This window comes from Carya illinoinensis, chromosome 1 (assembly GCF_018687715.1).
Source record: "Carya illinoinensis cultivar Pawnee chromosome 1, C.illinoinensisPawnee_v1, whole genome shotgun sequence".
Taxonomy (NCBI): domain Eukaryota; kingdom Viridiplantae; phylum Streptophyta; class Magnoliopsida; order Fagales; family Juglandaceae; genus Carya; species Carya illinoinensis.
This window is the reverse complement of record NC_056752.1, coordinates 53,835,524-53,849,111: the sequence shown is the minus strand read 5'-3', so window position 1 is coordinate 53,849,111 and position 13,588 is coordinate 53,835,524. Positions and strand designations below refer to the sequence as shown.

The window sequence follows — 13,588 nt, the reverse complement described above, 5'->3', positions numbered from 1 at the left end:
AATATAGGTCAGAGCTATTGTGGGTCAATGTTGGGGGACCATCTGAACAAGAGAAAACTAATAAAAGCCCAAATGGTAAACGCATGGAAGGCAAAAAATTAGGCCCACAAAAGTTCGAGACTATGGATTTGGACTTACATATACATTGGTTGTTGTTTTATTAGATAATAATATTACGTACAAACGTAATTTATTTTAATTCATTTAAAAAAGAATAGGCTATATGATTAAAAAATTATTTTTTTATATTAATTTTTTAAAAAAATTATATAATATTTATATAATTATAACTATAAATATTATTTTTCAACTAAATAATTGGTGACTGGTGTACTCGACGACGCAAAAAGCAGTCAGAATAGCATGTGCGTTGGTTTCAACTTTTTGGATTTTGGGAAACGCCGTCCCCGTGACCATTTGCTCATGCTGACTCCGCACCTCAAAATGTTCTGAACAGCTTAATAAATAATTATTTTCATTCTCCACGCGCGCCGACCCAGTGCCACCACCCTTTGCCTACTTTTTGTTTTGTACGAAAAAATGACCCCCTTTGGGTTACAAGATCTATTTTTAAACAAATTTTATATTTTTGAAAATATTTTTAAAAAAGTAGTATTATATATAATTAAAGAGTTAGTAAGTTTTACATATTTTTTTTTTCAAAAAATAGATTTATTATTAAAAATATATTTATTTTCATACAAATAACAAATTTACCTATCTCTTATAAAACAAACATGCAAATATTACATATTCTAACACTATATATATCATTTTTTTTTTAATTTTAACAATATCTACCTGTACCTTGTAATTATTGTTCAGATTGAGCTATTAATTGTTGAAAATTTTTATATATTATCTTTATATTATATACATATTTTAATAAATATGTAAGTATACATGATGGAGAGAATAATTCTTTAATTTAATAAAAATAAAAAAATTAATTCTAAACAGCTGGATAGAATGGCTGTTTAAGTAAAATGATTTATACAATATTTTTTGTAACATATTTTATAAAATGTATTAAATAAGGAATATTTTAATAAAATATCTTATAAAATAATTTTATTTTACAAAAGTATTCTCAATTTATAATATTATTACTCTTGTTATACTTCCTCTTTATCAGCAAAAACAAGGACAAACTCGTCTTTAGCTTGTTATGATGAAGTGCCCAAATCATTGTCCGAATCCTTCCAAATTTATACTTAATTAATCCAAGAGCACTAACGTACGGTCTTGGCTCGAACCTGCAAAAAGCTGCATGGCTGTTTCTTCCTTTTAAATGCAAGCTCCGAACCCTAATTTCTTCTACCACCTCAACTTAAGTCGCTCCCCTTTCGACTCGGCCGCTGACCCTCTCACTCTCACCTGCCCTCACTCCCAAGCACCAAGGTTCAAGTTGCTATTGCTCTTTTTTATTCAGCTTGTAAATTTTCAATTCTGTCTTGATGCTTGGAAAATCTCGGAGGATTTGCATGTGTTGCCTTGGCTTTTGATAAAGAATGAACCTAACCTCACTTAAGAAACAATTTCTTTTATAGGTCACTTAAAAGAAACAATCATTATCTACTAGACAGTAGACAGAATTACTGTAATTTGAGATTAGCCGTCGGCGAAGCTATATTTTTAGTCTGTTTTCTTCGGGTACAGTTGTTGTTAGAAGTTAGAAATTACTGAGGTGGTTGGAGATATAGATGATATTTTTAAATGCCAAAAAAAGTGGGAGAAAATTTTTATAATTCATTTTCCCCGAAGAATCTCATGTCATTTGCTTTGTGATTTACAGTGTACCCCCCTCTGGAAGGTTGAAATATTAATATAAATTCACTTACGTAAACTGGTTAGTTGATCTATTTACCAAACTATGGATTAGAAAACTTTTTCGGGACATTACCAGGTTGCACAGAGCCCTGTTAACATGCCTTGTCGTCTCGACTTGTAACGTCTTTTCTTGGGTCTTCTAGATAATTTGTGCCTGTTAATATTAATGAATCTGACAATGATAGTTTTGAATTGTAATCGCCACATGACACAATACCTTCATCTATGTACTTGCTACTGGCTCTGAAATTTTTAACTAATGAACAACATATTAAGTTTTTCTATTATTAGTTCTTGGTTCAATCGTGGTACTTCTATCCAAGTAACTTGCAATATTAAGTCAGGCTGTCCTTTGACATGTTTTACAAGAAACTTTGTGCCAATTAGATCCTTTTTCTACACAACTTCAGAGACCCTTTGTATTTGTGGTGATTTTGTTTTTGTTTTTGTTATTGCTGTAAGTCATGTTCTTTAGCAAGAATGAAGTTAGTATAACTTAACAAATGCCATTTTCATAGTATATTCCGGTTCATCAACTTGTTATCGGTTCAACAATTTTTTTTGCTTTGGTCTGTGTGTGAATCGAAAGAAAAATAAGGGATGGTTTGGATGTCGAGATGACATGAGATTGATCAAACTTTCAAACAAAGCACAAAAAAAAATTCAAAATTTTCAAATATTAAAACACAAATAATATTAAACATTTATATTCTAACAATATTTAAACTTTATAGTATTTTATTCAACTTATTCTCTATCCTTTCTCAAAACCCTATAAAACATCTTAATTCAAACCATTTCACTATTATCCACAGATTTTTCATCTCATCTAATCTCAACACCCAAACAAGCCCCAAGTGTTTTTTTGTTTAATTATTTTATGATTTAAGTGTTTTTTGTTTAATAATTGTTTTACAGACATGTCAACCATAGGGCGGAGAGGAATTCATTACTTTCAGAAACTAAATTCTGCAAATGTTTCTGCCGCTTTACTAGAAAAGGGCCAAAATCGTGTTATTGATGCTTCCCTTACACTTATTCGTGAGAGGGCGAAGCTTAAGGTATATCTTGATTTTTGTTAATTGGACTTTTATCTTGTCGTTGCAGACTTTGTCAATACATTGTTTTGTGTAATTTTATATCATAATTGTATATAAGATGATCTAAATTTAAAGGCACAGTATATAAAGCTTGATATTGGTTTTCTACAGGGAGAGCTTGTTCGTGCTTTAGGAGGTGCTGTTGCATCAGCATCTCTTCTTGGAGTACCTCTAGGACATAACTCATCATTTCTTCAGGGGCCTGCATTTGCACCTCCTCGCATACGAGAGGCCATCTGGTGTGATAGCACAAACTCAACAACTGAAGAAGGTATCTGCAGTAGTTTGCCTCTGGACTAACAATTTGGAAATCCTACTTGAGTAATTGACTACAGAAGGATAAGTAGTGTCTGCACCATGCATTTATCCTTAATGATGCTGATAGACATTAATTGAACTATTTGTATTGTTTGAAGTTGTGATTTGTGTTCATACGTGATCTCTAAATCACAGGATGGGACCAAGATGTTCTCGTATAACATTGGAGTTCTGAACATTTATTTGTAAGATAAGATTGATGGACACTTGTAATGTCTGATCAGTCAGTTATATTTAGAAGCATGCGCTAAAGTAAAACCCAAGTGAACCCTAAAATTATGCTTCCATCAGTAGGCCGAAGCACCATGTGATTCACCTTTTTCCTTTTTCACTTTGTATCCTCGGTATACTTCGATGGATGAGCAGGACCACTAAAAGCTGGCTGAAATATTTGCAAATTAATGTTTGTGAATGATTTCCTACTTGGTTTATAATTTGGCACAAGAGTACACATATTCACAGTGAGATTGATACTTGGAAATGCAGGTAAAGAATTAAATGACCCACGGGTGCTAACTGATGTCGGCGATGTCCCTGTTCAAGAAATTCGAGATTGTGGCATCGATGATTACAGACTGATGAATGTCATAAGTGAGTCTGTCAAGCTAGTTATGGAAGAGGTGTGCTGTCCTTTCTATAAGATTCTACCTCCATCTAAGAGATTCAATTAAATAGTTGTCTTCATTTTTCACTCCTGGGCCTTAGGGTGTGTTTATAATGGTTATTCTGTTTTTTTTGTCCTCAAACCTATCTGAAAATTATATGTCTTCAACCAAAAGACCTCTCTCTTTTTTACTTCTGTAATAAATATCCTGGGGATTCTGGGCAATTTTTCTCAGAAAAATCTTTTGAAGTCCAAGCAAAAGCATATCGGTCAGATTAATCTTGGCTCTAACTGATTTTTGAATTGAACTGAGCTAAATGCTTGGAAAATTCTAAATTCAAGGGCTATTGGACAGCTTAGTAATGGTAAGAATATGTTGGTGCCAAAAGTTCTGATTTCTTTTCCAATGCCTTTGGAACAAATGAAATCTCCTTCCCACATAAAAGAGAAGTGTAGGGTGAAGGCTTGTTTTTTTTTCTTGTATGGCTTACTGAATTGGATTCACCTAGCTAAAATAAATAAATAATGAATAGAGGCGAGCTAAAATGATAATCAGTTTGATATGGTGCTTGTTTTACAATTCTTGCTTTGATCAAATAGCTCTGTTGCCTTGAAAGTTTCTCTAATTAAGTCTGTGTTATGATAGTGTTTGAAGTGTTTGGCATAGATCTCACTGTCCAGTCATTATCTGTTGCCAACTAGTAACTTCCTTGTGGTTTGAAACGGTGAACTCCAGTCTTTATGCTATTTCCACGTTCTTTCAGGATCCCCTGCGCCCATTAGTTTTAGGTGGCGATCATTCAATATCTTTTCCTGTTATCAGAGCTGTATCTGAGAAGCTCGGGGGTCCTGTTGATATTCTTCATCTAGATGCTCATCCGGATATCTATGATGCCTTTGAAGGAAACAAGTATTCACATGCTTCTTCTTTTGCCCGAATTATGGAGGGTGGTTATGCTCGACGGCTTTTGCAGGTAAACTTTAATTAGTTTTCATTTCCTTTAACTTTTCTCATTATGTTACAAAAGTAAACTTGTATCCTCTGCTAATTTATATTGATGCAAATAATCATATGACTGGCTAATTTAATGTGACTCCTGATGTTTGAAGGTCATAACTATCTTGCACCTCACAAGTTTACATATTTATTTTTGAGCGTCGAGGTCAATACGCATATTGACCTTGTCTCAGTTCACTTGTTTAGCTCTGCAAAGTTTACAGCTATGGTAGCTGTCTTGCATATATGCTTCAGCTTTTTCTCTCAATCTTCTTTACTAAACCAGCCACATTTTTTTATGGCTTATGTAAGAAAAGTTCCTCAAATGTAAGTAATCAACCTGATTCGACATAGGGAGTAATGAAATTGAATGTTGACTTCTCAGGTTGGCATTAGATCGATAACAGCTGAAGGGCGTGAGCAGGGCAAAAGATTTGGAGTGGAGCAATTTGAAATGCGAACCTTTTCAAAAGATCGCCACTTTTTGGAAAACCTGGTCTCTCTCTCTCTCTCTCTCTCTCTCTCTCTCTCTCTCTCTCATGTTTGGTTTTCTCCTTTTCTCCTCATTTGACTGAAGATATATCTAGATATATTAATTTGTGAAATGCATAAAAATCTGTAACTTACCAATGTAGATATATGCTTCACAGAAAATTTTGGACCTTTGCCTTGCAGCAGTCATAATAATACCATATAGGTGTCGTGCTATACTGCTATGTATGTGACGTATCAGTTTACATTCAACTATGAGCTCAAGAGTGCATAACAGTGACAGTACTAATATATAGCCAATATTGGGTCGGTGCTAGTCAATTAAAATCCTATTAACTCCACAAAGTCTTAACCACTACATGAATCCTGTTAGAGCCTTGAATTGTATAATATGAATCTACTCTGATGCTGTTAGAGATGCTTGTGATCATTGTTGAAGTGAATTTCACAAGGGATGGCAAAATACTGAAACAGTTTCTAGAAATCATTAACTATTTTTTTTTGAAAAAAAGTTTCTAGAAAGCAATAACCACATGCATTTGTTATCTAAAAAGTTGGTAAGTCAAATCTCATGCTAACTTTTTCCATTTTTTTCCCAAACAAACTCCCTTCCCTCCAGGTTGGACCTTTTATTTTATTTTATTTTATTTTTCTTCTTTCTGTGTGTGTGATATACTTTTCAATCCAAGTTCAGAATATATGATGATATTTTTGGTCTTTAACAGGTTAACATGGTACCAATAAGATAATTATGTACTGTAAATTGAATGTATTCTTCATTTCAATTGACTAAATATATCTTTGACAGAAACTAGGAGAAGGTGTAAAAGGAGTGTATGTGTCAATAGATTTGGATAGTCTTGATCCTGCATTTGCTCCCGGAGTGTCACATATTGAGCCAGGAGGTCTCTCATTCCGCGATATTCTCAACATTCTCCACAATCTCCAAGGTGATGTTGTTGGTGGAGATGTGGTTGAATTGAACCCGCAGCGTGATACTGTCGATGGTATGACTGCAATGGTAGCTGCCAAGCTAGTGAGAGAACTTACTGCGAAGATATCAAAATGATAAATCATGTGTTCCTGTCACAGAATAATAGACATTCTCCTATGCACCTGCAATATTAATGCTTCCAGCATACCAAATGTTTCTTCATCCTTTGGTTTCAGAAAAAATGGATTGGAAGGACTATTTTGCTAATTTCGTTGTCCGGGTTTACATCAAAACTAGAAGTGAACAAGAACAATGTTTCTTTCGATAATATGGGTTCGTCCATTTGCCAAAATTGATTTGCGTTAATAATAATTAGCCTCTTGGTAAGACATTCTGCAAAATCCGTATGTACTATAGGTTAATTAAGTTTTTGTCCCTTAAACGAGCTTATATTAAATGTGTACTATAACTTGAGCCGAAAAGTACAAGTTTAAACATTTAATTTGAATCAACAGCCCAGGTGGGGATCATAATTTATTGACTTTGAAAGGGGTGTCTTTACCTTGTTATTCCATACCCCTGGTGTTCTGTCAACTCAAAAATCGACGGATCATGCTACACTTACTGCTCCTGTAACCCTGTTTGTGGCTTTTAATGTTTTTTTTTTTTTTAACAGGTATGTTTTTAACACTTTCAAATATTTAAAAAAAAAATTACAACATCATTAAAAAATATCGCGAAAATAAAGAAGAAAAGAACAAGTCCTAGCTGGAGCCACTCGTATTATCCAAAATGTACATTGACATGTACGAAAATCCACGGGTAAAAAAAGAACGAAGAGAAAAGGGAAGAGCTTTGTTCCGGGGGGCAATTTGACACGGAGCCCATTTTAACGTTTAAAAAGAGCAAATATCGGGATAGATAAATTATCTGTGCGCTCCACAAAATCTCTCTCTCTCTCTCTCTCTCTCTCTGCCTCTGGGGCAAATGGCAGCTTCTTCAACGCTTTCCCGCCTAAACCTCGTACGCAGACCCTCGCTTACCTATGCACTAACGACTCTGAGAGCCCTAAAACCCCGTTGTAGGCAACAACCCAGACCCCAATGGGCACCTCTCAGTTCCTCGTCCAAGTCCTTCTCAGCCCATCTTTCGACTCCCAAAAGTCCCAACCCGAGCTCCCCGAAAGCCCACCCCAAAATCCCAGGACCAGACGACGATTTACTTGTTCTCGGCATTGAAACCAGCTGCGACGACACCGCCGCCGCCGTTGTAAGTAACCCAAATTTTGCTTCTTTTATTGTGGCCTTGTAATGGGCATTTGACTGTTTTTGGCTTTGTGGTGTCTTTTTTCGGGAGTTTTAGGTGAGGAGCAGTGGTGAGATTCTCAGCCAAGTAGTGTCTTCCCAGGTATAACTTTTCATCTTTATCGGATTTAATTACATAAGAATTATATTTGTTCACTGTAGAATTGGGTTTATATTTTTGTTTTGCCCAATCGATTGCGCTAATAGCATCTTCAAGTATTTTCTTATTCTTTATGTATTTCTTGGAATGGCCAAGGCCCAAATTTCTCTCTAAATTTACTGTTATATTGAGATTTTCACAACCTTGCTTGGGATAACAGATTATTGGTTTATGGAATATGACCCAAGTTGTGTATTGTCTGTGTCATTTTCTAATTGTAAGTCTTAATTACATCAAGGCAGATCTGCTTGCTCGATATGGAGGTGTTGCTCCTAAAATGGCAGAAGAAGCACACTTGCAAGTAATTGATAAGGTGTCTCATCTGCATAACATCTTTTCCTTATAGTACGAATCTCTTGCATGCCAGATGTTGATACTTTTGTCCATGTCATAATAAATATTTGAAAAAAAAAAAAAAAAACTCAGTTTCATGCTGCATTGCTGTGAGTCACTCACAGTTAAAGTACTGCTGTAAAAAAAAAAAAAAGTTCAGATTCTTGGAACATAGGTTAATAGGATTATCGGCACTATAAATGTGTTAATGATGGTGTTGGCCTAAGTTTGGGATTATTAATTGCAGGTTGTGCAAGAAACACTTGATAGAGCTAATGTAAGTGAGACGGATCTATCAGCTGTTGCTGTTACTATTGGTCCTGGTTTAAGCCTTTGCCTTCGTGGTAATTTGAGTGATATCTCTCTGTGTATGTTAGTTCCCCCAAGAGTTATCTCTCACGTTAGATGCTAAATAGTTGGGTACTGGCATCATCCTCTAATTCTGAGGTGTAGAATGTCTTTATGATAAAATCTGCTTGATAGTGTAGTAAGTTGGAAGCTCACTATAAAAGGAAGACTCATGTTACAAATCTTAGATTAATTGAAAAAGATAGCCAGTATTTTAGTTGAGTTTTATGGTAGAAATTTTCTATTTTTCCCGTCTTTATGTTCAGTCTTGGCCCACACATGGGGTTTGGTTAGAGACTCATGCTCAATACACTGTCACAAACGAACGAAGGAATTACAGATGAGTGGAAATTGTAGTGAGAAAAAATTGCTCATAATTTATGTTGGTTTAATATTGTTGCAAGTCCCTGCTTGAAGTAATGGTTGGTGTTGCAAATTTTACGGTAGCTGCTTGAGAATAATCTGCAGAACTTTGAGAAGACTGCAGAATTTCTGTTGGTTACTTAAGAGTTATTTTGTGTAATTGCAATGCAGTTGGTGTGCGAAAAGCTCGGAAGACTGCTGGTAGCTTTAATTTACCAATAATTGGTGTACATCACATGGAGGCTCATGCTCTAGTGGCCAGGTAATAGAGTAACATCTAGACAATGCAGAATATGTTACCTCTTAAGTATGTTAGCGTGAACATTTTACATTTTAAAAAACAACTTAGTGGCTATCTATTGTTAAGAAAAAGGCTGATGTGTATGTACTTTTATATGCATTCGAGAATGCAAGATAGCTTGCTTTCTGCATTGAATTGGTATTCTCTTTTCTAGGTTAATCGAAAGAAATCTGCAATTTCCTTTCATGGCCCTGCTTATTTCAGGTTAGAATTTGTACTTCTTTCCTATTTTGGATGTGTATTAACAAGTCTCTTATATATATCGAAAATCTAAATTATTTGAATGCTAATTATGTGCTTCATATGAAACCAGCTTAAGTTCATGCACTAGGAAGAATTGAGTTGTGAGCAAATTTGGCACTGCCAGACATCATGTATAAGGTCTATATGTTCCAGCTCAAACAGTGATGCTTCAAAAAGGAGTACCAACGTTTTAGATGAATGAGAAAGGCACAATTTCCCATTAACCAGAAAGAAGGGCAAAAATTTCATTCTGGCCACCTCATTTTCTAAAATAAAGAATATTCGCAAAGACAAAGAAAGATTAAAAAATAATTCAGCTGGAGCATTGTTGTGATAATCCTTCTTCGCAAAGAAAAAGAAAGATTAAAAAATAATTTGGCTGGAGCATTGTTGTGATAATCCTTCATTCTTTTCACTGTTGAAATGGTTTTGCCCTTGTTGGCTTCCTTGATCCCCATTGTATCTTGCGAGAAGAAATCTATATTAATTGTTGTATGCACTTCTCTGTTTTTTAGGAGGACACAACCTGCTTGTCCTTGCTAGAGATCTTGGTCAATACGTACAACTTGGGACCACAATAGATGATGCAATTGGTGAGGCATACGACAAAACAGCAAAATGGCTCGGTCTTGATATGAGGAGGAGTGGTGGGCCAGCTATAGAGGAGCTTGCTCATGAGGGTGATGCAGAATCAATCAAATTCTCAGTACGTAATTTTAGGACTACTTTGTCCCTTCATTATAATCATTTTTGGCAGAATGTGTGTCCTGATTTGCACTATTTTATCTTTTTAGATTCCAATGAAACAACATAAAGATTGCAACTTCTCCTATGCTGGTCTGAAGACTCAAGTGAGGCTTGCAATTGAATCCAAGCATATGTATGTAAAATGTGTTGAAAGAGGCAGAAATGATATTGGAACCCAGTCTTCTTTTTTTCTGCTTGATGAATTCTATTGGGTTTATATTCTTCCTCTTGAACTTTTAAGACTGCTGTAATTTTAAATACAAAGGGAGATTTGGAAATTATCAGATGTTCATATTTAGGATAGAAGACGAAGTAGGTAAAGTTGATAACTAAAGCACAAAAACATTTAGGTGACGTTTGGATAGTGAGATGGGATGAGATGGTTTTAGTTTAAAGTTGAATAAAATATTGTTAAGAGTATTATTTTTTAATATTATTATTGTTTTGGGATTTGAAAAAGTTGAATTGTTTATTATATTTTGTGTGGGAATTTGAGAAAGTTGTAATGATGAGATGAGTTAAAGCAATCTTTGTATCCAAACCTAGCCTTATAGTTTCCTACTAAATAAAATTAAGTTGTGGCAATTGCTGCCTAATACAGAATGGATTAGATGCGGAAAGTATATAGAAAATGCATGAATTCTCAACTGTGCTTGCTCTTTGCCTTTGGTTCTTCCTGAATTATACTGAACTTTTTAGTCCTTTCACACACTTGACGCTCTCAAAATATTTCATATAGAAGTTTTCACTTACATTTAGTATTTAGTTTATGGTTCCCCTTGTGTACTTGGGCTATGTCTATTCTTATTAATACAATCATTTACTTACATAAAAAAAAAGTACTTAGTTTATGGTCAATGAGTTATGAATTATTGCTGTACTAAACTGAGTTTGTTAACAAAGTAATCTAAATACAGGAGTTTAGACCACCAAGGAGTGGCCTGATTCACATTCTCTCCAGTGTTCTCATGCTATGGTTAATGCATTCATATCATTGCAATTAATTTCAAAATTTTAAATAGCCTTTTATAAGTGTTCCTGCCATACCTATCAAAAAAAAAAAAAAAAGTGTTCCTGCCATGAAGTAAAGAACTAGGCAAACAGCTGAGTGATTTAAATTTAAGATTCTCTCTTTTTCAATCGCTTCACCTAATGATGTGAATGGGCTATTTGCAGTAATGCTGAAATTCCCATTTCTTGTGCAAGTAGACATGATAGAAGTTCTCGAGCTGATATCGCTGCCTCTTTTCAGGTTTATATAAATAAACTTGGTTTTGGTGAATAAAGCATCTATGACACTTTAATATGTCTCTGCTTTTCTTTTACCTATAAACAGAAGTCCCATTTATTTTTTGATTTGTTTTGCTGAGTTTTTTCTGTGCAGCGAGTTGCAGTATTACATCTAGAGGAAAGGTGTGAACGAGCAATTGAATGGGCATTGAATATTGAACCTTCTATAAAACATTTGGTGAATTGAACTGCATATTTTCAAATCAAGTCTACCTCCTTCTGTTAATTTCAATACTAGTAGTGGAGGGCAACATTCATCTTTTAATCTGCCTCATGCAGGTGGTTGCTGGAGGTGTTGCATCTAATCTGTATGTTAGGGCTCGACTTGATCAGGTTGTCAAGAAAAACAACTTGCAACTTGTGTGCCCTCCTCCCAACCTTTGTACTGACAATGGTAAGTCATATTTCTGTGGCTGTGCTCAGCTTGTGGGTTTACCACCTCTAATAAAATAGGGACCTTTGCATGTACCACCTCTAATAAAATATGGACCTTTGCATGTCAACATCGTGTAGGCTCGATTGTAATTTGCAAAATTGAAAGCATTTTAGTTGGAGCTAGCTAACTGTAGTGATATGAATGGCACCAGTGGATGTCCTGCTTTTTTTAATATTTTAATGAAAATAAACAAAAATTATAAACCACGGATTTATTGATAAAAAAGTTGTGACGGGACAAATCATATACCTATCTCAAATTTATTATGTTCTGTTTGGAATGTCATCTTGTTAAATACCTAAAAGTTGTAAAAGACATCATGCATGCATGTGTCCATAAAATATATGTATATGTATATGTTTATGAGTTTCTGAAGTGCATAAGCTATAACTCTTCTTGTACATAGCTCCTACAGATTTTTCTTTTGACAAGAACTTCACTATCTCCCTGTTGTTCCTCACTTCCCTTGTCTAATTATATAAAACAAAACCGGAAGCCACATTTCTCAACACTTAATTTTCATGCGACTAGGTGTAATGGTAGCTTGGACAGGCATTGAGCACTTACGCATGGGCAGATTTGATCCACCACCTCCTGCAGATGAACCTGAGGATCTTGTGGTTTGCTTTAAACTTCTAAATAGCTGTGACTAGCTCTGATTTGTTGTGTTCCCCTCTCTTGTTTTCTTGGATGCCTTTCTTTGGTGTATCGTTTTCAGAAAATAATGCTAAGGCTTGCGATGGTACATAGGATCTATGTTGAAGATATGAAGAATTTTGAAAATGGATGGTTTAAAGCTCGTGGAATTCAATTACTCCAATTGTATATGTTCAAAAGACTTCAAATAAATTGTGCAGCGGAGAGTAAACTAAATTAACTGAAATTTGCAGTGACGTGCAGTTTATTCACCAGCTTCAACTCAAATAGAAGGTAGCACACTAATTGTTTCTTCAAATAATTGATTTTTAGTTATGTTCTGTATGAATCAGTATGATTTGCGACCAAGGTGGCCTTTGGGGGAGGAATATGCTGAAGGAAGAAGTGAAGCTCGCTCCTTGAGAAGGGCCAGGATGCACCCCTCTCTTACATCAATCATTCAAGCGTCACTGCAACAGCAACGGTAGCTTGCATTTCCTCTTTCTGTCCACTCCTCTATACAACTCCATAAGCGGAGCAATATCTTTGGACTAAGCTCTATATATATGTCGTAGAGCTGGCATACCGTCGCTGAACTGAGCTTATGGTGGTGATTAGAGATATCTGACCTTACTAGGAGCCATTTGGTAAAGCAATTGAATTGCAGAATGAAACCTTTAAAACTGTTTAGACTCCCCATTGCAGTATTAAAATGCACATTTCTGTCTGTGGATGTGGCTCTTGTCTACCATAAATATTGCATACAAGTATCCACTTTATGACGTGTATGAAATTGTAGTATATGTTTAACTTCGGTGGTTCTTCTGTAGAAAGTTATTTAATGATTCCTTTGGACGGTTTAAATTGATCTAATTTCATATTTATGCTGGGAAGAATGGTTCAAATTTGTCACGATCCTTGTGCTTAGGTGAACGTCATATGAGGGCGAGTCAAAGCCGTATCAGGCCTCGACTCAAAAATAAATGGTTCACAATTAAGCGTGCCCGAATGTAGCTAACGGGGTCCTCCACCAAATTCCTCATCCAAACCTCCAATCAACTCAACAACAATCACGCTTTAACACGTTTACGTGACACATTCGATTTCGTAAATCAATCTCTCAATTAAAATTTATTTAAAATATGTAATTAA

At 35.2% G+C, this 13,588-nt stretch overlaps 2 protein-coding genes across 3 annotated transcripts; both read left to right on the top strand.

Annotated features, from left to right (window-relative positions):
* Nucleotides 1-1,236: 1,236 nt before the first annotated feature.
* LOC122287438 (arginase 1, mitochondrial) lies at nucleotides 1,237-6,627 on the top strand. Its single transcript, XM_043095489.1, has 7 exons — nucleotides 1,237-1,401; nucleotides 2,749-2,891; nucleotides 3,042-3,201; nucleotides 3,735-3,868; nucleotides 4,617-4,826; nucleotides 5,235-5,345; nucleotides 6,150-6,627. The coding sequence occupies exons 2-7, from the start codon at nucleotides 2,751-2,753 to the stop codon at nucleotides 6,408-6,410; spliced, it is 1,017 nt and encodes a 338-aa protein (XP_042951423.1). The 5' UTR covers nucleotides 1,237-1,401; nucleotides 2,749-2,750; the 3' UTR covers nucleotides 6,411-6,627.
* A 529-nt stretch (nucleotides 6,628-7,156) lies between these two features.
* LOC122287356 (probable tRNA N6-adenosine threonylcarbamoyltransferase, mitochondrial) lies at nucleotides 7,157-13,300 on the top strand. 2 transcript variants are annotated; one of them, XM_043095482.1, is made up of 13 exons: nucleotides 7,157-7,544; nucleotides 7,638-7,682; nucleotides 7,978-8,052; nucleotides 8,320-8,440; nucleotides 8,955-9,045; nucleotides 9,239-9,288; nucleotides 9,843-10,033; nucleotides 10,122-10,207; nucleotides 11,251-11,326; nucleotides 11,459-11,542; nucleotides 11,644-11,758; nucleotides 12,332-12,420; nucleotides 12,790-13,300. In XM_043095482.1, exons 1-13 carry the CDS (start codon nucleotides 7,263-7,265, stop codon nucleotides 12,922-12,924), a joined length of 1,440 nt encoding a protein of 479 aa, XP_042951416.1. In that variant the 5' UTR covers nucleotides 7,157-7,262; the 3' UTR covers nucleotides 12,925-13,300. The 2 variants fall into 2 exon arrangements, with proteins under 2 accessions (XP_042951416.1, XP_042951417.1); XM_043095483.1 differs by having other exon boundaries at nucleotides 7,161-7,544; nucleotides 8,320-8,416.
* Nucleotides 13,301-13,588: the final 288 nt, after the last annotated feature.

What these genes read in the sequence shown, in the direction of transcription:
- LOC122287438 (XM_043095489.1), top strand. Translation starts at nt 2,751, where the DNA reads ATGTCAACCATAGGGCGGAGAGGAATTCATTACTTTCAGAAACTAAAT. An exon ending in TCAAGCTAGTTATGGAAGAG is followed by an intron (nt 3,869 to 4,616) that starts GTGTGCTGTCCT and finishes ACGTTCTTTCAG; the next exon opens with GATCCCCTGCGCCCATTAGT. An exon ending in GCCACTTTTTGGAAAACCTG is followed by an intron (nt 5,346 to 6,149) that starts GTCTCTCTCTCT and finishes TATCTTTGACAG; the next exon opens with AAACTAGGAGAAGGTGTAAA.
- LOC122287356 (XM_043095482.1), top strand. Translation starts at nt 7,263, where the DNA reads ATGGCAGCTTCTTCAACGCTTTCCCGCCTAAACCTCGTACGCAGACCC. An exon ending in GCCAAGTAGTGTCTTCCCAG is followed by an intron (nt 7,683 to 7,977) that starts GTATAACTTTTC and finishes AATTACATCAAG; the next exon opens with GCAGATCTGCTTGCTCGATA. An exon ending in ATGAACCTGAGGATCTTGTG is followed by an intron (nt 12,421 to 12,789) that starts GTTTGCTTTAAA and finishes TGTATGAATCAG; the next exon opens with TATGATTTGCGACCAAGGTG.